Genomic DNA, 21,351 nt, shown 5'->3' with positions numbered 1-21,351 from the left:
AGGATGGAGACTATTTCATTTAATAAATGTTTTGTTTTGATATACAAGTTGTTTGGGTTTTTTTCATCTAAAAAAAGTGACATTAATTTCTTGGCGACCTCACATAAAGATGTCAGATAACAAAGCTTGTATTATATATGGATAAACTAATAACTTTCAGTACATAAATAAAATTTTTCACATCAAAGTTATTCTTAAAACTTTTTTCTTTCTTAAAAATTCACATCAAAAATTCCTTGATAATGTTATTTTAGTGAAAAAACTAAAATGTATAATTTGGACTTTCATGTATACCCTAAATACAATAAATCTGATCAAACATATATGACAATATAAGTCTACCACATAAATATGAGGAAAAAGCCATAAATATAAAATATAACAATACCTTAAACAGTGTTTGCTTGGTGGACAGGAGCACAATTTTTCTTTGTGATTGATACAGACTAGTTTACCTGGAAGAAAAAAAAAAGATAAAATAATATGTTTTTAAAGAAGAGTGATACCATACAAATACATCCATTAAAATTCCTCATTCTTTAAATACATAAAGATTCTCCTAAATTATATTCAACAAACTGTCATGATTGCTTTACTCCTTCAATTTTCTTCTACCATTCTTCCCCTTTTTTTCTTCCTGTGCATAACATTTACAGCTCAAACAAGAAATACAAATGAAAATCCTTAATCCTTAAAATATTGGATAACTTTTATAAAGTCAAATTTCTAAAGCACAAAATTCAATAAATTTTGTTAATATCTGTAATTATTTTGTGCAAGTACTTTCATAAGAACTAACTATATTTTTGATTTACTTAAAAGTAAGGCAGAATGGATGAAAGTTGTTTCATGAATAAGAAGGAAAATAAAATATAATACGGTTTCTCCTTTCATTACTTCAAACAACTGCAAGCTTTTTTCTCGATACCTTTGAGTTCATTCAAATATTGGTGATGATATGAGGAACTTTTATCAAAACTACCCAAAGTTTTGACATGAAAGTTTACATTTTCCTATACCAAAACTGTATTTCTGATAATACTTACCTCCCCTCACACTTTACCTTTATTCCGATGAAAGGTTCTACTGTTTACCCATCTCAGCAATGGTATGAATTCTACCTCATTTGCTCCAGTCTTCATACCCCACTATATTGACCCTAACGATTTTAATCTCTCTCCACCTTCATCAATGCGCCCTCTATACTCGATCCATATACAAGTTCCCTGTTATTCTTCTTTATTCACTTTTTCAAGACTGGCAAGATTATCAGATCTGAACACCAGCTATCATGGAGAGGAAGGGCGGGATAGTGTGAGAAAAGATAAGTATTATCGGAAATACATTTACGGTATAGGAAAATGTAAGCTTCTGAAATACACTTACCTCCACTCACACTTTAGCTAGAATCCCACATTGATCAGGTGGAGTGGCCGGAGAGGACAGGATCCACACAGAAAGTGTCTACGTAGAAAAACAGGTGTGGAAAATCGAGATATAATAAAACACACTAGTGGGGATCTGCACTAGTTCTAGTATGCTCTTCTGCTAGAGAAAGTAAAATCTAAACGTGGGCAATAAATGCCAACCAGCTACAGAGTGAACATTGTTCATTATTATGAGATTCGTCCAGGCCACGACCACACAAACAAGGTTCCACATATCGTTGTTGTTATTATAGTGCTGTGGACACAAAGCTAGATCCAAAAGGTAGTGGCTAGGGCATGGGGACTGCAATATGATATGAAAGAAACCCAACCTGAAAGTTACACGATGTTGCATGCGAGCCACTGGAATTACGAACGGTAAGCAAACAACATCCAGCCGGACAAGTCTTCCCCCAAACTTGAAGCTCAGAATGCAACAAACTGAAGTCTGAATTAGGAAGCCAATTCACACCTCACACAACTTGAAGAAATAGAGATCATCTGTCCTGGGATTACAAACCAAAATCTTAACTCCTCCACCTGGGAGGCAAGGTAACACCTCCTACCCCATAGAATTACAGAGAGGATGTGGAACAAATCAACTTTAACCAAAAGCTCATGGATGTGATGATCTGCATGCAGAATGACGAGGAGTCGAGGGCCCTTTTCCACGACCATGAAAAGTAAGAGAATGACCAAAAAGAAGGGCCACACTCCCACGACGAGATAGCGAAATGTCATCTCTGAACCAGAATTACGAGGAGGCTCCTGCATAGGCTGGACTGGTTCCCCACCCAAAATCTGGGAAAACCATCCAGGATTAAAGATGGGAGGGTAACCAGCTTTGCCCTCTTCTCCTTGAGTGAAATAAAGAATACAAACATAACTCAGGAGGAATAGACCTCTGTCCACCATTCCATCAACTGGAAACAAAGTTGTAAGGACTCCCTTGCTCCATTATAAGAGAGGGGGGGGACTCACACTGGAGAATCCTGAGGAATGATGCTCCATAGACAGTGCAATAGGTGAACCATGTTCTCTATTTTGAAAAGAAAACCAATCCTGATTTGTTCAATCCAGGAGTTAGCAGGGATGGGCAAAGTCACTTTATGCTTTACTCATTGTATGTGATATTCTATATCAAATAATTGTTGACCACCAGGAACGCTACAAAGTGGTCTCATGGAACACCCCCATCTCAATAGAGCCTGTTGCTACCAGGAATTTAGTTATTAGTCTAATGCGGATTAGTAAAAGCATACCTGGATCAAGCAAAACTCACCACTGAGTGGGATCCAAACGAGAATGACGAAAAGTCACATGAAACAGAAGGATCCTGATGAATAAATAACCTGTGACATGATCCCTGAAATGCTTCAATGCATGTCACGTAACATCAGAGAGCCTGAATAGGGTAGCATAAAAGATGATCTGGATCTGAAGGGTTGTATAACTGGGAAATGGAGAGAAAAATGGGAAATGGAGGGAAGATGAATAGGAAAGAAAACCTTATCTCCTTCCCTACCTGGTGCAATTTTAGGTAGAAAGAACCTTGTCTAGATAAAACAGAACATAGTTGGAATGGTACAGTATCCTGTAAACATGGAATGCAAACACAACTGAACTTTGACCCCACTAGCTAATAACAAAAGAAAACATGTTTTAAGTGAAAGATGACATATTGAACATGACCCCAAAGGTTCAAAAGGTGGACATGATACTGCATGGAGAACCAAGATATCCAAGTCAGGAACCTCGTAAGGATGACAAGGATGGATAACCCAAAATGATTTAAAAAGTAATGACAAAGCTGAGAATTCAAAAACTTTTCTTTGCATAGAAAAATAAAAATGAGCTTATAAGGCATCCTCATATAGGCCAACAGCCAAGATTGCCAAACCTTTGACAAACGACCATGTCAAAAATTTGAAGACATGTTGCATAGTGAGACATGAAAGATTACACTTATGTCTGAGAGAGCACTGATGATAAGTAAACCATTTCCTTTGATAAAATTCAAAGAAGAATGCCAAATGGAATGTATTGATAAGTACACCACTCAACATGTAAATCCCTGATGACGTATGATGAACCTCATAAAAGCCATGCGAAAAGTTAAATAATACCAATTGCTGGATGAAAAATGTCCGATCAAGGTTGAAGTAAGAGAGGACCAGAGAGAATGGGAAAGAAGGTAACACTCCTGAAGATGCTGGAGAAGTGGAAACCAGGGCTGACCTGGCCAATATGGTGCCACCAGAAGAACTTGACCCGGACTTCAAGAGAATCAGGGCCAGAACCTTGGACAGCAGATGAATCTGAGAGAATGCATAAAGATGGAGACCCATCCAATCCTGGCTGAGAGCCTCTACTCCCAAAGCTAGAGGATGAGGTACTATAGATCAGAAGAATGGGAGCTGAGCATTCCAATGCATGGTGAAAGCCTCAAGCTGTGGTGTTTCAAAACAAGAGTAAATCCAACAAAAAACTTGAGGAAGGAGCATTCATTCTGTGGGAAGATCTCTGTTGGGAAGAGAAAATTGGTCAGCCATTAGATTAATTACCCCATGAACATGACAAGCAAGGAAAACAATCTAGTGTTTGTGTGCCCAAAGAAGAAGATCCACTGTTCAAAAACAATAAACACTGGAGTGAGTGCCCCTTGCTTTGAAAAGGATGAGACTACTGTGGAATCATCCAAATAAAGCATTACCACCTTCCTTGCAACAATTTGAGACACTGAGTCATAGCTCACTGAAAAGCTAAAGATTCTATGAGATTGATGTGAAGAGAAGCTTCCTCTACTGTCCAATGTTCCTTGAATTATATGTCTATACAAAAACTCCAGCCCTGAAGAGAAACATCTGTGCACATATGTATCTATGGCCATTGAGGTGGTAAACACACCTACAGCTGGGTTATTTCTGTTCAACTACCAGCTGAGATCCAGCATATCTGTGCAAATGCTCCACTGTCCCATAACAACCACTGAAGGTCCCTCATGTGAGCCCAACCTAAAGGAATGAGTTATATCAAGGATGCTCACATCCCCCAAAAAAAATAGAATTGTGCATGCTGGTGGAGAAGAACCACCTGTTCAGTGGCCTGAATAAGTAGAGGAGACATTTGGCCCCAGCTAAGACTGGAATTAAAAGCACCCCTAAATGTATGAGGTACAGTGTGGGAGTAAGAATAGACTACTACTTTTTTGATACCAGCTTCTGATACCAGAGTTTAGGTGTGTAGTTCTGCAAAATAGTAGGAAGGGGCAAGAAGAAGCCAGTCATCCATGTAATGGTGAGTGTGAATGCTAAGGGGTGAAGATAACACAAAAAAAAGCTCTTACTATCTGATGTAAACAACATATAGAGTAGAAGTGAGGCCAAGTGGTAGAGCACAAAACTGAAAAACCTGACTATGACATCAAATTTTGTCATCCTTAGTATGGGTCACTGAAGGGAAAGTAATGACTCCATTGTAAACTGAAGAGGTTGGAGGAAGTGCTGGAGACATGAAAAGTTGATGACTGGTCACCACTTGTCTGTCTTTCTCAGTACTACAAACAGCCAAGAATAAAAGCCCTCGAGTGAGGATGTGATGAGCTTTATGGCCTATATGCAGAAAATCCTGGACAGCTTGTGCTCAACGATTGAATGTAAGTGGGTCTTTGGAAAGTGGAAAGCCAACTGATATGAGAGACAGAGGAGGAGAAGACATGGACTGAAGGCCCAATCCCCTTCTCAGAAGTTGAATGACCTGCTGATCTGTAATGAATGTCTCCCATACAGACATGCATCCTCTGAGATGAGACCCCACAGGACTCGACCCCATAAGGAAGTTGCTAATACCAAAATCTGCACTCTACCCTGGAGGAGAATCCCCACTAGTAAGGTCGAAATCACACTCATGTTCCAATGGATCATGCCATTGAAGCAGGAGGTCTGGGAACATAAATAGAAAATAAAGTAAACCATCCAGTAGAAGAACTTTGGGAGTGTCAAGAAGCCAACGTAGAAAATGAAGAATGGAGGCAAGCCTCATCTAATCAAGATTCAATGGATTCTGGAATTCCTGCAAAGCAGACTGAGAAAAGGAGCTTCTCTCAGATCCCTAGGGGTCAATGCAGGATGGCAAACTCCCTCCAGTAAGGCATCTCTCTCTCTAAAAGATCTTAGCAACAAACCAACCAAGATACCAAGGAGGAAGCATAAGCTTATAACATAACCAAAGTGGAAGTCAATCAATGAAAGGCCTCAGACAACAACTGCAAAGATTATAAAAAATGGAAAACAGTTGTAAGTGACAGACAAATTCTGGAAAACTGTGATTGTTTAAGTTGAACAATGGCATCTTGTCTAGAGCCCCAAACAGGAAGTAAAGTGTCTAACCTCTGTATATAAGGAACTGTATGTCCTTCACGAAAGTGGTCTCCCACCCCCACCTCTCCAATGCATGGGTAATATTAGAATTGTGAAGTGGTAGAGGAGGGGCATCAGATGGTTCTGCGTCTGAGAAGTGAACATGAGTCTTCATATTTAGAAAATGTCTCCAACTCAAGCCCCACGAAAACATCTAAGATAATTCAAAAGAAAACATTGCAAATGTAGTATAAGCAATGAAGAGAAACTAGCTGTAAACATGTAAGACCATCTTCATAATTTCTGCCATTGAGAAAAAGTAAATAACAAAGAATAACGAAGAGCTTATATATGGATTGGGTATAGAGGGCGCATTGATGTAGGTGGAGAGAGTCACAAGATTATAATCACTAAGGGCAATATAGTGGGATATAAAGACTGGAATAAGCAAGGTAGTGTTCATACCAATGCTTAGATGAGCAAAGAAGGGAACTTTCATTGAGATAAAGCTAAAGTGTGAGACGAGGTAAGTGTGTTTTGGGACCTGACTTACCATTTTGAGTATGTGATTTATGAGTCAAAACACTACTGTTACAGTGAAAGCTGGAGGACCTAAACAATAAATTAGCTATGAACTGCTAACATGGTCAAAATGTTATAGCTAGATACTGGATAGTACATACTTGACTCATTTCAAAAGGTATTTTGATAAGCAAAATAAAATGGAATAAGTGTTTTTTTTGGTAAACAGGAAGTTGAGTTGATGGTCAAATGAGTCTGTCAGAGTCAGTCAGTATAATCAGTGATCCCAAGGCTACTGAAACAAAAAAGTTCAGAGAAAAAGTCTCAACAGGTAAGTCCATGCCCATAATTTTCTCCTTTTAAAAGTACTATACAGAAACTACCTTTAGTAAGTATGTTTAGTTTTGAGTACTTAGAACATTTTAATGAAAGTAACTACATCTTTGAAGTTACAATTTTATTAATACTCATATACTTTATGCTGTTGGAAATTTGTGTCTGCATAAAATCTATCTATATGTAAACTTCCTAAAGTCAATGATAATTTCTTATCAAAACAACCTTTTGTACTCTCAGTTTCACACACACATACATCTGCCTGATCCTTTATCCTGATGGTTATTAAAAAAGCATTATATTAAAATTTACAGAAAAGAGCAGTATAAAATGTTATCAGTTAACTAAGAAATGAATCTTTCTATTAAGCCTATAAATTACATGAATGTTAAAGCTTTGCTTTATTCTTCAATAACACTTACTCATAATTAGCAAAGTGCATGTGTTTTGATCAGTTTCTCCAAATATACAGCAATATTAATTGCAAGAAGTCTATATGCACGCATGAAAGATTATCCAAATTCAGAACTTACTGCTATCACATGAACAGGTAACAGCAGAGAGGAAACATGTGGTTTTACAGAAATCACATTGACGTTCATCATCTGCTAGAAGTTCAAATGCCTCACGATCTGCTTCAGTCACACCCTGACAAGTGACATTTTTCAGTAATTTTTTAGCATCTTCATACATATTCTTATAACATTTTTCTCATTTAATCAAACGTTCACTTGTTCATTGGAGTGTTTCAATACTTTTTTTCATCTTAGTCATTATAAAAGAAAATGCATTAAAACATTAATACTTAAGTGTGTGTAAACAGATCACAGTTCGCATTAAAAAGATTCAATGAAACATAACTTAATCACACAATACATTTCATTATTTATACTATTTTACATCTAAAATAATCAATAAACACACAATTTTAATATTCACATTATTTGACATCTGGTTAAGTTTAAAAATGATCATGTGTATTATGTTTTCTGCAAATTGTTCTTTCCAAAGAAAACCCACCCATTCAAGAAGACACTTTCTTAACTCCTTCTCACTTTCTACCATCTCCTTCATATCCTGGAATGTGGCAGTAGCAATACTTATTTCTAAACTGTCAGGATCTGCTGCCATCTTGCAAATTAGTTCATCATGAGAAAACACACAAAAACGATGCAGGAGACTGTAATGGGAGATACACTCACGTCCAATCGACAGCTGTGAAAGTTAAAAATATATTTTACAGAAACAATTAGATGTCAGGGTAACAACCGAGATCCAAATGAAGTGAATATTGCTCATGCTTCATAGTTTTCAATCTAATAGTTCTATGGGTTATTATTCTGACACTGAAGACACATCAACTATTGAAACAAGTGAAAGCATCATGACTAGATTGCTAATAATGTGTTAAACCTAATCCATTAACATGTCAGTTACAACCCTTAAGTACATAGTGCTTACAGGTACTAGTGAAGAATAACACTGATCATTAAAACACACTTTCCACATTGTGTTGCAAAACATCAGGAGTGTTGGTATAGGGCATCTTTCAAAATGCTTAATAGAGGATACTGTTAGTGAAAGCAGCCACAATAAAGGCCAAATAATGCTTTCTAGTGAAGAAAAACTAGCAGTATATTCTGATTTTCATCTTCTATACATACTTAACTTGAAAGTGAAAAAAACTTACCCAGTCAGCTGGACAAAAATTTACAGCTTCTGCAAAATTATAGCCTTGATTAAATCCAGCATGATAGGAGCGTGGAAATGTAAGCATGAACTCCCCAGCTTGCTGATCCATCCTATAAATCTAAGTAAACAAATAATACAAAAAAAACTAGAGTAAAATAAATTTATTAAAACATGTTTGTGTTTTAATAAATAACCACAATGTTTCTAATGACCTTCCAATGTTCAACATCTATACACTGATGAAGCTAGCTAGACATGTAATAGTCATCTTGTATGGTTTTTCACTACCTTTGGTACAAATAACTGTTATTATTCAGCAATTTTCTGCCAGGTGCCCAATACAGCTGATTTCCATGTTTCCAAAGCACTGCTATTCCATGATCACTGGAAGGTTGTATTCTAACATTTTGAATTAACCTTTCAAGATGATTCCAAAATAATTAGATACAGGTTCTAAACAAGCTATTACAAAAGACTAATATTGTTATTTTGTAACCAGACATAAGTCATGCATATTTCAATGCAGGAAGCATTATCGTGTCAGAACAACACATTAGCCTGCTGACAAAAAAAGAACTCCATTAATGCTCCTAAAATGTGGTCATTTACAACAATATCTTGATTTCTATAGACAACTAAATCTGTAAAAGCTGTATAGCTAGATTCCATGCCTGATTTATAATATTAAAAAATCCCACACCATAATGCCACCACTATATTCCTTCACACTTGACATACAATCATCGTTGAATTGTTCACCTGAATCTCTCCAGATCTGTATTCAACCACTTTTAAAATTGATGGAAAAACTGTCATTACTTCACAAAATATCAAGTGCCAAGTACTGTGAAATGGTCTTTGGTACAGTAGATCCAAAGTGCCCAAGCTCCACAAGTATTTCACATATTGATTTTCCACATTTTCAACAGTTAGTAACTCCTCTTTTTTCAAAATCTTGCAATTTAGCACATTTTGGCATTTTTCACACAATTATGCACTAACAATTCAACTTAGTTTATGTAACACTGTGTTTACACCCACTGAGTTACTTTCCAAAGTATATCGAGTGGATCCTATTAGGAGGCCCAATTGTGACATTTTGACATCATGAAGTTATTAATCCTTACCTAATTGTGATTTGTAAAAATCACACTTCAACTTAATCTATTTCACACCATAATAGTCCTTGTTCATGCAATTTGATAATATAAATAGCATCACAACCACTCTGTATCTGTCTTATCCCAAATGGCCTGATGTGCCCTGGTGTTGGGCAAAAAGATAGTTGGCACTGTATATACTAGACAGAGTGTAGATAACATATTACCACTTCTTCTTTGCTTTAACTCATAAGTTCTTAGAACTTCCTAAATACAACAGATGTGATGACTTGCAGTCCTGAGCTCTCATTTAAACCTTGGGTGAAATGGATTGAGGAGTGACTAATTTTGAGCAGCTAGCCAAATTTTCACATTAGCATGGTCATTGGCTCTCATTTAAACCTTGGGTGAATTTGATTGAGGAGTGACTAGTTTTGAGCAGCTAGGCCAAATTTTCACATCAGCATGGTCATTGGCTCTCATTTAAACTTTGGGTGAAATGGATTGAAAGGTGACTAATTTTGAGCAGCTAGGCCAAATTTTCACATTAGCATGGTCATTGGTCTTCCATTTCTCAAGCACATTACTCACACTGGATATGTGTAACAGCAGATGAGCTGAAATACCTTGGACATTCAAATCTCTACTGTTGTATTAAAAAAAAAAGATTCCTGTTTGAAGATCTATGAGTTTGTATCATCATCATTTGAACTGGTTGGCTGTGGTAGTTAAATACTTTTATTAATTCCACAAGTCAGTCATCTTCCTTCAAACTTGTTGTCTATGGCAGCTGCTGCCCTTCATTAATTCCACAATTCAGTCATCTTCCTTCAAACTTGCTGTCTATGGCAGCGAAGGAAGATGACTGAATTGTGGAATAAATGAAAGTCAGCAGCTGCCATAGGCAGCAAGTTTGAAGGAAGATGACTGAATTGTGGAATAAATGAAAGTCAGCTAAACTTGCTGTCTATGGCAGCTGCTGTCTTTCATTTATTCCACAATTCAGTCATCTTCCTTCAAACTTGCTGTCTATGGCAGCTAACTTTCATTTATTCCACAATTCAGTTATCTTCCTTCAAACTTGCTGCCTATGGCAGCTGCTGACTTTCATTTATTCCTCAACTCATTGCAACATAAAATGCATATGCAAATTGAGTAAGAACAGATCTTTTATTAGCTCATGGTGAGCATTTTTGGTAGCATAGTGTACACGTATATACAAGAAAAAATCATTGTAAATACCGATAAATCTGATATAAAGATCCCAACCCTCAACTAACATAAAATTATATAATCCAACTTTGAGTACTTATAGTATTTCTCAAGGATTTTGAAAGTAGATTTAATAAATCAATATCTAACATAGACATTTCAGGTTTTCATTTAAAGCTAATTTGGATCCAGCTTTTGGTCCTTACCTATTGCCTAAAACTCCCAATTTAACGTACTTACACAAATAACTGTTAATACACAAGTTATATCCTGAAAAACTTAAAACAACTTCTGTACTAGTAACAATTAATTTTTAAACAGCTATATCTCTAAAATAGATATAATCCTTCAAGTATATGAACAAGAAAACAAGATCAACCACAAAGATTGCATACCCTCACTCAGCAGCTCCTTTTCGAGATTACATACTTATATTGGATAACATCAAATTTGGCCTTCAAAAACTCAGATCCAGAATGATCAATTATCCAGATCGTTTTTTTATAGTGTGATGAGTCTCAACCTTGATATGCCAATGAAATTTGGTACAAATCTGATCACACATTAGAGTTATTAACCCAAAACCACAAAAATGCTCAGTCTCCCCATTATAACAAATGCTTCAAAGTGATCCAGAATCCAGATATGGATCAAATTTGGAGAGGACTGTCCCATGCCGACTTCCCATCTTGTGTAAAATTTTTGTATACATCAGTCAATTGATTTTCAAGATATACTCATGGAAACACAGACAGACAGACAGACACATACACACACACACACCAAATTGCAATACCCCTTACCCCCCCCCCCACCCACACACACACCCCTCCAGGGTCGAGGGTAATCGACAACTAATCTAGAGAAGTATTTACAAAATTTAACTATTTATGACTAACATTTGGAAAATTGTTATCAAGTACATGAGGGTAATTGTACACAGATAGGAGAATAGATACTATAAACAGATGTATAGGTAGATAGATAAATACAAAAGTACAACTTTTTTTTTGTCCATTATACCTTGACCCTTAGGATAGTCACAGTAGCATGATAAACAAACATAGTTTTTGTGTAAAAGATGTTAGGAACTGAGCATAATGTGAACTCAGAAAATACGACATATAGGCATTTATACGTGTGTTAATATATAAATATGTAAATAAATAGTGTACAGGAAATAATTGTAACAATTTCCAAAATCTAAATTTTCAAACTAACAATTCTTACATTGGAGTATATTAGATCCAGCTAAATACTGCTATTTAACTTAAACTACTAGATTCAATATCTTTTCTTTCTCACTGACCAATAGCTGCAGCTAACTATACTCATAACAGTGTTAAGAAGCCTCTACCTGACAATGCTGGATCCACAGAATGTAAGTGTAACAATTCTCTACCTGACAACACTGAATCCACAGAATGCAAGTGTAACAATCCTCTACCTGACAACATTGGATCCACAGAATGCAAGTGTAACAATCCTCTACCTGACAACATTGGATCCACAGAATGCAAGTGTAACAAGCCTCTACCTGACAACATTGGATCCACAGAATGCAAGTGTAACAATCCTCTACCTGACAACATTGGATCCACAGAATGTAAGTGTAACAAGCCTCTACCTGACAACATTGGATTCACAGAATATAAGTGTAACAATTCTCTACCTGACAACATTGGATCCACAGAATGCAAGTGTAACAATTCTCTACCTGACAACATTGGATCCACAGAATGTAAGTGTAACAAGCCTCTACCTGACAACATTGGATTCACAGAATATAAGTGTAACAATCCTCTACCTGACAACATTGGATCCACAGAATGCAAGTGTAACAATTCTCTACCTGACAACAATGGATCCACAGAATGCAAGTGTAACAATTCTCTACCTGACAACATTGGATCCACAGAATGCAAGTGTAACAATCCTCTACCTGACAACATTGGATCCACAGAATATAAGTGTAACAATTTCATTCAATAAAACTTACAGGAACCTTTGAAGACATGAGAATATTTGGGTTCATGATAGTAACAAGTTGGTGAAGTAGATCTGGCTGAGTTTCAAAGAGTTCAGGAGCAGCACTTTTCATAGCACTTTCAAAATCTTCAGCTTTATCTCCTGGTACACCGTACCACGTCTTCGGTTCTCCCCTGGTTTCAAAATTAAACATAATAAAGTCACAGGTGCTGTAATAGATGTATTTATTACATTCAATTTAATATCAACTAAGAAATAAGATATTCAAAAGATGAGAAGACAGCCAAAGAAAAGAAAGAAAATCTAGCCTCATCAGATGAATTTCAATTTTAACCCATTTTCTTCTTGACTGTAGATTCTTTTCAAAACTTTCCAAAATCATAAAAATAAGTATTTATCTAAATCTATATACAATAACAGTTATACAAAAAAAGAAAATAATAATTTAATAATTTAAACAGAATCTCACATGTGACATGTATAATTTGGTGATGTCACACTTGTAGATTAATCATCTAAAGTAACAATACAAAAAATACTTTAAATGCTGCCTACTTAGTAAGTGTTTGTATAATCTTACAGATTTCTGCCCTCAGTTACTGAACCTTGAGTCATATAACTGATTTAGAATATAAAATGAATTATTTTACAAAATGTAGAAACTTTATCCAAACAAATGTAATATGACAAAAGTTAAATGAAAAACTCAGTTACAAAGCCCACCAATTTCAGATTTATTATCAACAACACTAATATCCTTTTAAAACAAAAAAAGGAGGGTAATATCAAGTAAATCCTTGTGGGATTCAAAATAGTTAACATTTACTTTCTAAGCTTATAATCTTAACATTTTAAATAAATCACTTTCAACCTTAGTATTCATGATTTTTTTAGGAAAAAAACAAAATTAACTCACTGGAAACTATTACAAAAAAATATATTCAACCAACATTATTATATCTGAATGACATTTTGGACAACCATGCTATAAAAATATGCTGAAGCTTTGACATGAAGCCTATAAAAAGAATGGTTACCCAGAAGAATGCTTGAAATAAAATGTAATAATTAAGACATTGATTTTACTGCTATCTTGTTCCATCATGACAATATCATGCAAACGTTCAATCATTGAAAAGTAATACATCTTTTGTCTTTAGGTTTTCTTCATTTGGGACTTCATAATAAAACAGGAATTTATGAGAAAATAGAATCCATATATTTAATTATACAAGTCAATGTTATTCCTCATTTGTTTAGTTGAAACACTGCCTCTGATTTAGGTATGTTCAAGATTTAACAAAATATAAGCAGGATGCAATCAAATTATATCATACAAATCATGCAATACAAAATTTATTACCTCAGAATACTGAAACACTGACCACTCCAAAATACTGGTAAGTTCATCAAAAACTGTGTATTTTTGCTTTTTATATAAACCAGCTATATCTTGAATACAGTTTTAAGCAATGTTCTTGACCCCTTGATGCTCCATACATTTTAAACTATATTCTTGACCCCCTTGATGTCCCAAAGTTTTAAGCAATGTTCTTGACCCCCTTGGTGTCTTGTACATTTTAAGCAATGTTCTTGATCCCTTGATGTCCCATAAGTTTTAAGCAATGTTTTGATCCCTTGATGTCCCATAAGTTTTAAGCAATGTTCTCGACCCCTTCGTGTCCCATAACGTTTTTAAGCAATGTTCTCGACCCCTTTGTGTCCCGTAAGTTGTAAGCAATGTTCTCGACCCCTTGGTGTCTTGTACGTTTTAAGCAATGTTCTCGACCACTTGGTATCCCATAAGTTTTAAGCAATGTTCTTGACCCCTTGGTGTCCCGCAAGTTTTAAACAATGTTCTTGACCCCTTGGTGTCCCGTAAGTTTTAAGTAATGTTCTCGACCCCTTGGTGTCTTGTATGTTTTAAGCAATGTTTTCGACCACCTCGTGCCTCATATGTTTTAAGAAATGTTCTTGACCCCTTGATGTCCCATAACTTTTAAGCAATGTTTTTTACCTTTTTATGCCCCATAAGTTTTAAGTAATGTTCATGACCTCTTGAGGTCCTGTACATCTTAAGAAAAATGTTATTGTACCTTGATGTCCCATAAGTTTTAATTAATGTTCTTGATCCCTTGATGTCCCATACATTTTAAGCAATGTTCTTGACCCCTTGAATCATGTCCCATAAGTTTTAAGCAATGTTCTTGATTCCTTGATGTTCCATAAATTTTATGAAATGTTCTTGACCTCTTGAAGTCCAGTATCAAACCATACATGGAGATTTTTACCAAAATAGTATATTTCACACTACTTCTGTTTCTTACCAATGAAGGTAGTTGATCGAATAGCTCCAATGATCCTCATTGTGCCAACAGAAAGTAGAAAAACACATCCCCACATAGACCCACGGAATCTGTTGAATCAAAGTGTTTTCAAAAGCTATATAAAGTATTAAATTATTTGCTGATATTTCTTCTCTACAGTTTATGAATCATCAATGTTAGAGAATAAATTATCCTCTTGGATGTACCTCAAACGTTTTTCACTTTTGTTTTTTGTTCTTTTACAAATGATGTAATTGATATTTTCATCTCATATTTATTCATCTTTTGTTTAGAAGTTTAAAGTAAACTTATTTTCCAAGATAAGAATTGTTATTACTTATCATTCTTTACAAAAGATAAAAGATGGATCTCAAAAGACAAAATTCTGCTTCGTAGTTTAACTATTAGAAGCATTTCGTATTTCAGAGATCAAAATAGGTGAGTAAACAAACAATAATCTTCCATAGAAATTAAAATTATCAAGTATGTCATAAATACTAATCTTAAAAATAAAAAAGCAGCAACCTGTGTTAAGTCAATAAGAACTACACATTCTTGATAAAATAAATACACTTTGTAAAAATAAAGCAACTTCTGAAAAAGAATAGTCTACTTGAAATAAAAAATTATTCTCTAAAACATACAATGTTAAAGATCATTCAACTCTCAAAATAATAGGAAAAATACATAAATAATGGAGTATGGTTGAATCACACATCACATGTGCTTTACTGTTTCACCATATAAAATAAATATTAGTTTAGAACTGCTGTTAAAGAACAAGTATATTTGAATAAAAGTTGCAACAGAAGAATAATTGTGGAAAGTCTGAAGTTTGTCAAATTATGACAACTCTGATTGCCACTTTATGCTGAGTCCCTTTTTGACATCTTATGTCCTGAAGTAACTTGGATTTTCCCTTAAAAGCTATGCGAGTGCTTTTACATCCAAAAGTTGGACTTGAGAGATAACATGAAAGTGCTGAAACTTATTTTTTAATAGTTTATCTAAACTTTATATTAAACTACTTCTATTAATTATTGAATAAATATTTAGTTCTCATCTATATAAGCAGTTTGCTTTGATCAGAAATTAATATTAAGTACAATAGGCAGGTGTTTCACACTAGTTAAACCTAGCTGAAGAAGATGAGCAGAGTAATGTAAGGTTTTATTAGTGCTTGGAATTCACATACAACTAGCACAACCTATTTATTATGGGACTATGATTAATACAAGGTCTAATTATTTTCATCAGTGACGTAGAAAAAAAATTTAATATATAACCATCTAATAACAAACTTTGATGTCTGGAAAGAAATATTGAAAAAAATGTGCAAAAAAAAATTCAAAATGCATGTTTTCACATCATTGAAACTGAAACTAAGGCACAGTCTCTTTTACTACACTAGTATTACTTATATTACTCTTGGCAAATCCAGAAAAAAAACCTTCATTTAAATAAATTTCACATTACAGACTTTCTATATTTTGTATACTCAAAAATACAACAGGTCCCTTCCAATAAAATTGTTGACAGGAAATGTTGAGTAGACTGAAATGAATCAACATTCTTGCAATTAGTGACTACTTATTAAATTTCTCCTATGTCTTAAATACTTTGATTGTAACGTGAGATCCTTATGTACTGTACAAGCATGTCTTTCCATAATCAAAACACCGGAATTCTACGTGAGTATGCAAAGCAGTTATCAAAAAATATTCTCATCTTCCACTTCTTCAGATAATAAGTGCTGCAGGAACTACAGGCATAACGAAGATAACATAGAACAATAAATGAAGTGCATAGTGACTGAAAAATGTTAATTGTCTAAGAACTATTTCATTATTATTTTAGCTATGGCACTGAAATCAACAAATGTACATATATAAACAAGTAGTAAAAACTTTTAGATCAGTAAAAATTATTTGGATAATTTATATGAAAATGTTTCCCAAGTTGCACTAGTACAGAAAATGAATTTCTGTTAAATAACTTCTACAAAAGAAAAATATAACATTAATGATAGACTAAAACACTCCTTCCATTAGGATGAATATTTAATAGTAAGTTGCTTCCCTTTCAGGTTTATGCAAAATGAATTTTTAAATGATTTATTTCAAAAGAGATTGAACAATACAGTAGTGTATACTTTAAATGAAATGTATGGTAACAAAATTATGTGGTTGTGAAGTTTAACCAATTAATGAAAAAAAAACTAAAATTATTACCTTCATTCCATTGATATCAGCATTAATGTGTTTCAAAACAGAGTTTTCTAGGATGGGAAGGTTGTTGAGGTTCCAGCCAGAATTAATATATTCCTGGAAAATAAAAAAAGTTTTAGAAAAATAAAGAAAGAAGAAGATTTGGTTTGTTTTGAATTGTGCGCAATGTTTCACGAGGGCTAGCTGCATTAGCCATCCCTAATTTAGTAGTGTGAGACTAGAGGGAAAGTAGCTAGTCATCACCACCCACTGCCAACTCTTGGGCTACTCTTTTACCAATGAATAATGGTATTGACTGTCACATTATAACACGTCCACAGCTGAAAGGGCAAGCATGTTTGGTGGGAAAGGGATTCTAACTCGTGATTGCGAGTCAAGGACCCTAACCATCTGGCCATGCCAGGCCTAAAAGAAGTAGAATAAATTCATAAAAAAATAAGAAATTTGATACTGATAAGCAACTCCTACACAAGATGAGCCATTGCTTATTTTATTTGTGGTGTTTATAGACAAAATGAAAGTTCACGCACAAGTTCAAACCCTATTAGTAAGTTTGTTATAACAAAATATAATCACCTCTTCTCCTGGTAAAGCACATTTGTTTGTTTTTGTAGGAAATCCAGAACCATGCTCCATAGTATGAATATCAGCACCATATTCAACACACACATCTTCATTTACTGCTCTAACTAATCGCCAAAACTCTTTCTCAACCAATGAAGTAGGAACCAACTGTAAAAAAAAAAAAAAAGTTTTTTCATGAGGTATTTGCTTCTGTAATTAATACTTTAATTCATGACTCAACCCAACCCCCCCCTCCATAAAAAAGTAAGGTTTTTCTTTCTCTATTGCCTTCCTAAGTTTGTCATCAACCATAAACAAGAACCCTACAGCTTTGACAAGACAAAAAATTCTCAATTTCTTACATTCTTACAACTGGAATTAAACACTAAGATTTTTTTTCACAAAATAAGTAATAACTACACTTAAAAATGTGTAAAGTAGTGACATAATTAAACACATATTAGACCATAAAGAAAACATTTGTGATGCAAGCACACAATAGTGTCATTACCTTCTATAAACTGTGATATCCAATGCAAAAAATGATCATAAAACAAAGTATTATAAAATATTTAAAATCTATACTCTGTCATTTGTTTTTCAAACGTGAAGATTGTATGTTAAATCTCCATAGATATTTTATGTTAAAATTACTCGATGTTTACAGATTAAAAAAACTTTTATAGGTCCTACAAGTACTTTTTCATCGCATGACATTATATAACAGACATGCTTTAGGTCTTCAGCTCTGATCTTCAAGTTCTTCTCGCAAGTTCTGTGTGAAATGGTGAATAAGACTTGCTACTGCTTGGTTATGCCTAGAACTGCAATAAAGCATTATTTTCAATAGAAATAAAGTAGTGTTGAAAGCAAACCTAATGTATCTATATCAATGATGTTGCTAGAAGCAAGTTAAATGCATGACAGAACTTTACTAGATAATATCAAGTATGTGTGTGTGTGTGTCTGTGTGTGTATGTATATATATATATATATATATATCATATTTGTATTTCTAACACCTATAGAGAGTTTCTTATAAACTGTACAAGACAAAGCCTTATTATTCAGTCTTCTTAATACAATTATAAACCTGCACTAATAAATCATATGTCTACATATTGTATGCTTTCAATTCATATCATCTACATAGTAGCCACAAAAAAGTTCTTGGGATAAAACAGACTTCAAACAGAAGAATGTTAATAATTTTTAAACTCTCCCATAAGGACATGAGTTCAAAATAAAATTTGTAGAATAAATATTTACAAATAAAACTTGAAAATGCTATAAATATTCAAGTATCTGCAAAGTAATTTGGAATGTCCTTCAAAAGCTTTACAAATGTTTTAAATGGTGCCACTAAACTATAAAGAAAACTTTTCTGGTGTACAGTGTGATAATATTACTGTGCTGTTAATGTAAAGTAGCCTGTTAGAAGTACAGAACTCACACAAACAGAAAGGATAATAAGTTACACAAAAGAAAAATTAATCTTTCAAAAAAAAGAGTACTACATGGTAAAAAGTTAACTTGAAGAAAAACTTACTTTTTATTGTGGCTGAAAAATGTTTACAAAGTATTACTTTTTGTACTTCTTTTAAAAATTTTGTTTTAGTTAATCATCTCTACATGGTTGCATCTTGTACAACCCCATAAACTGACTCCTATTAATTAATTATTACCATATTCAAATCTTTTTATAACACTACTTACACATACTAATCATTTTTATTTATTTTATTTTGATGCAGGTGATGAACTTCCCTTGAAAGATCCACGTAGCAAATCCGTAAATCAAATTACTTTTTAAGGATAACGTATTTTCCTCACAATAACATGGTGGACAGGAAGGCAGGGTTACAAAATTCAGCAAGTTATCATCTAGTATCTTGCCTTATTATAATTATATCCCAGTAAGAAGTATCAATAAAGATATTTAATATCATAAATGTAATATGTTAAAGATCATAACCACAAGCTATTTCCAAATTTCATTCCTAAACTGACAGCTCATCAACCTTTGTTGTTTCTGCTTAAAAGTTCGGCCTTCAAAGACTCAGTTGGTGTTTCACTATTCTGATTACCATTGTTATTATATGTAATGCATGTTGTTTCAAATTTCTTTAGGATGAAAAATCAACTGAAGGTCAGATGTCAAATAAATAAATTGACAGATAAAGAAAAAAGTAAATTACTTTCTTTTAAAGAAAGCATTTTCTTTTTCATAGAGAGTGGGGAGGTATTAAAAATTGCCCCCCACCTCACAAAAAAGCTGGCACTCTGCCACTGCTTCCTCAAACAATCTGACATATTAAAGTAATCAAAGTTAGTTACAATAATATAGCCTCCTTACATGAGGTGGCATATTAAAGTAATCTGACTTGAACTGGTCAGCCATTTCTCCAAACTCCTGAAGGGTGTACTCTTTCTTAGCTTGCTCAAACCCAAATGCTTCTTGGGGCTTCTGCACCTCCTAAAACAACAGGAAGAATTCAGCTTTTATTATCATGAAATGAATTATAACATAGTTTTTCATGTTTATTTCTGTACAAAGGTCTTGTTTTTTAATTATTTTTTTTTGCTTATCCATCACTATAATATCATAATACTGACAACTTAGCCCAGAAATTACAGAAAAAAGATGTAATCTAATAAACAACTTCAATATAACAGGTTTGTTCTTAAAAACACTACAGACAGATAAGTATCACTGTCAGTGTAAATGTCAACCTATCCACAAAATAAAACTGGTAATATTTGAAGTTTGTAATGCCAAAAAGTCAATCATCAGTAAGAGCAGAGCCCTACCTCTGCAACACAGCGTGGGCACCTCCAGTCTCCTTTAGGTATTTCATGCAAAGGTGGAACAAGACAGAAATTATGGTAGCTGTCATCACATCCATCACACAGTAACATATTGGCTTCGGCATCTCCTCGTCCACATACATGACACACAATTAGATCAATCTGTAAAATTGCACAGATTAATCTCAAACCTTAAACACAGTGAATCTTCTAATGTTTTCTTCCTCTACTATTTATGATCTAAAATTAAAATTATCCATAAAATAAATTATTTTACCTGCTGGCCAATATGACTAAATAATGGAAATGAATGGATTTTTGATAATGTAAATAAAAACAAAATGCATGTAACAGACTGCATTCATTTCACCTTTCTCTAGCAGTCACTTCTGTCTTTTATACTATATACTGTATTAAACTGTGCTGATGATGTGGTAATCCTTATCATTATCATAGATTTCATGGCACAGATGGTAAATAATTTATTTTATTCACAATTGAAATATTTTAAGCCTGTAATATTTAACATCAGAAACACAGATATTAGCAGGATTTTAAGGAGAATTCTTATTAGCAATATATATATATATATACAATGTGTCATGATATAAAAGACTGTTTAGTTTAGATATTATTGATTAATGTATTTTTGTGAGTGAAAATTTGATTATTGTATAATTTTTGTTATAATAAGAGTTAAAAGCAGATGGTTGTAGGAAGTTTTGTAATAATTCATTGATGTTGAGACTATTGAACGTCATGTGCAATACACTGACATCGAGAATATA

At 34.0% G+C, this 21,351-nt stretch overlaps 1 protein-coding gene across 3 annotated transcripts in view; it reads right to left on the bottom strand.

Moving 5' to 3' along the window:
- Window positions 1-21,351, bottom strand: part of LOC106478904 (lysine-specific demethylase 5A-like) — a 97,833-nt gene that overhangs the window by 42,589 nt on the left and 33,893 nt on the right. For all 3 annotated transcript variants that reach the window (XM_022382602.1, XM_013939482.2, XM_022382604.1), the window contains exons 9-18: window positions 20,567-20,725; window positions 20,112-20,231; window positions 17,768-17,923; window positions 17,195-17,287; window positions 14,964-15,052; window positions 12,647-12,809; window positions 8,334-8,453; window positions 7,664-7,858; window positions 7,177-7,291; window positions 389-455 (exon numbers count right to left, since the gene is read on the bottom strand). In XM_022382602.1, the coding sequence (XP_022238310.1) occupies window positions 389-455; window positions 7,177-7,291; window positions 7,664-7,858; window positions 8,334-8,453; window positions 12,647-12,809; window positions 14,964-15,052; window positions 17,195-17,287; window positions 17,768-17,923; window positions 20,112-20,231; window positions 20,567-20,725 (1,277 nt within the window). The remainder of the gene's footprint in view (window positions 1-388; window positions 456-7,176; window positions 7,292-7,663; window positions 7,859-8,333; window positions 8,454-12,646; window positions 12,810-14,963; window positions 15,053-17,194; window positions 17,288-17,767; window positions 17,924-20,111; window positions 20,232-20,566; window positions 20,726-21,351) is intronic.

This window comes from Limulus polyphemus, unplaced genomic scaffold, assembly GCF_000517525.1.
Source record: "Limulus polyphemus unplaced genomic scaffold, Limulus_polyphemus-2.1.2 Scaffold261, whole genome shotgun sequence".
NCBI classification, from domain to species: Eukaryota; Metazoa; Arthropoda; class Merostomata; order Xiphosura; family Limulidae; genus Limulus; species Limulus polyphemus.
The sequence above is the reverse complement of the archived record's forward strand: the minus strand, read 5'-3'. Positions and strand labels throughout refer to the sequence as shown.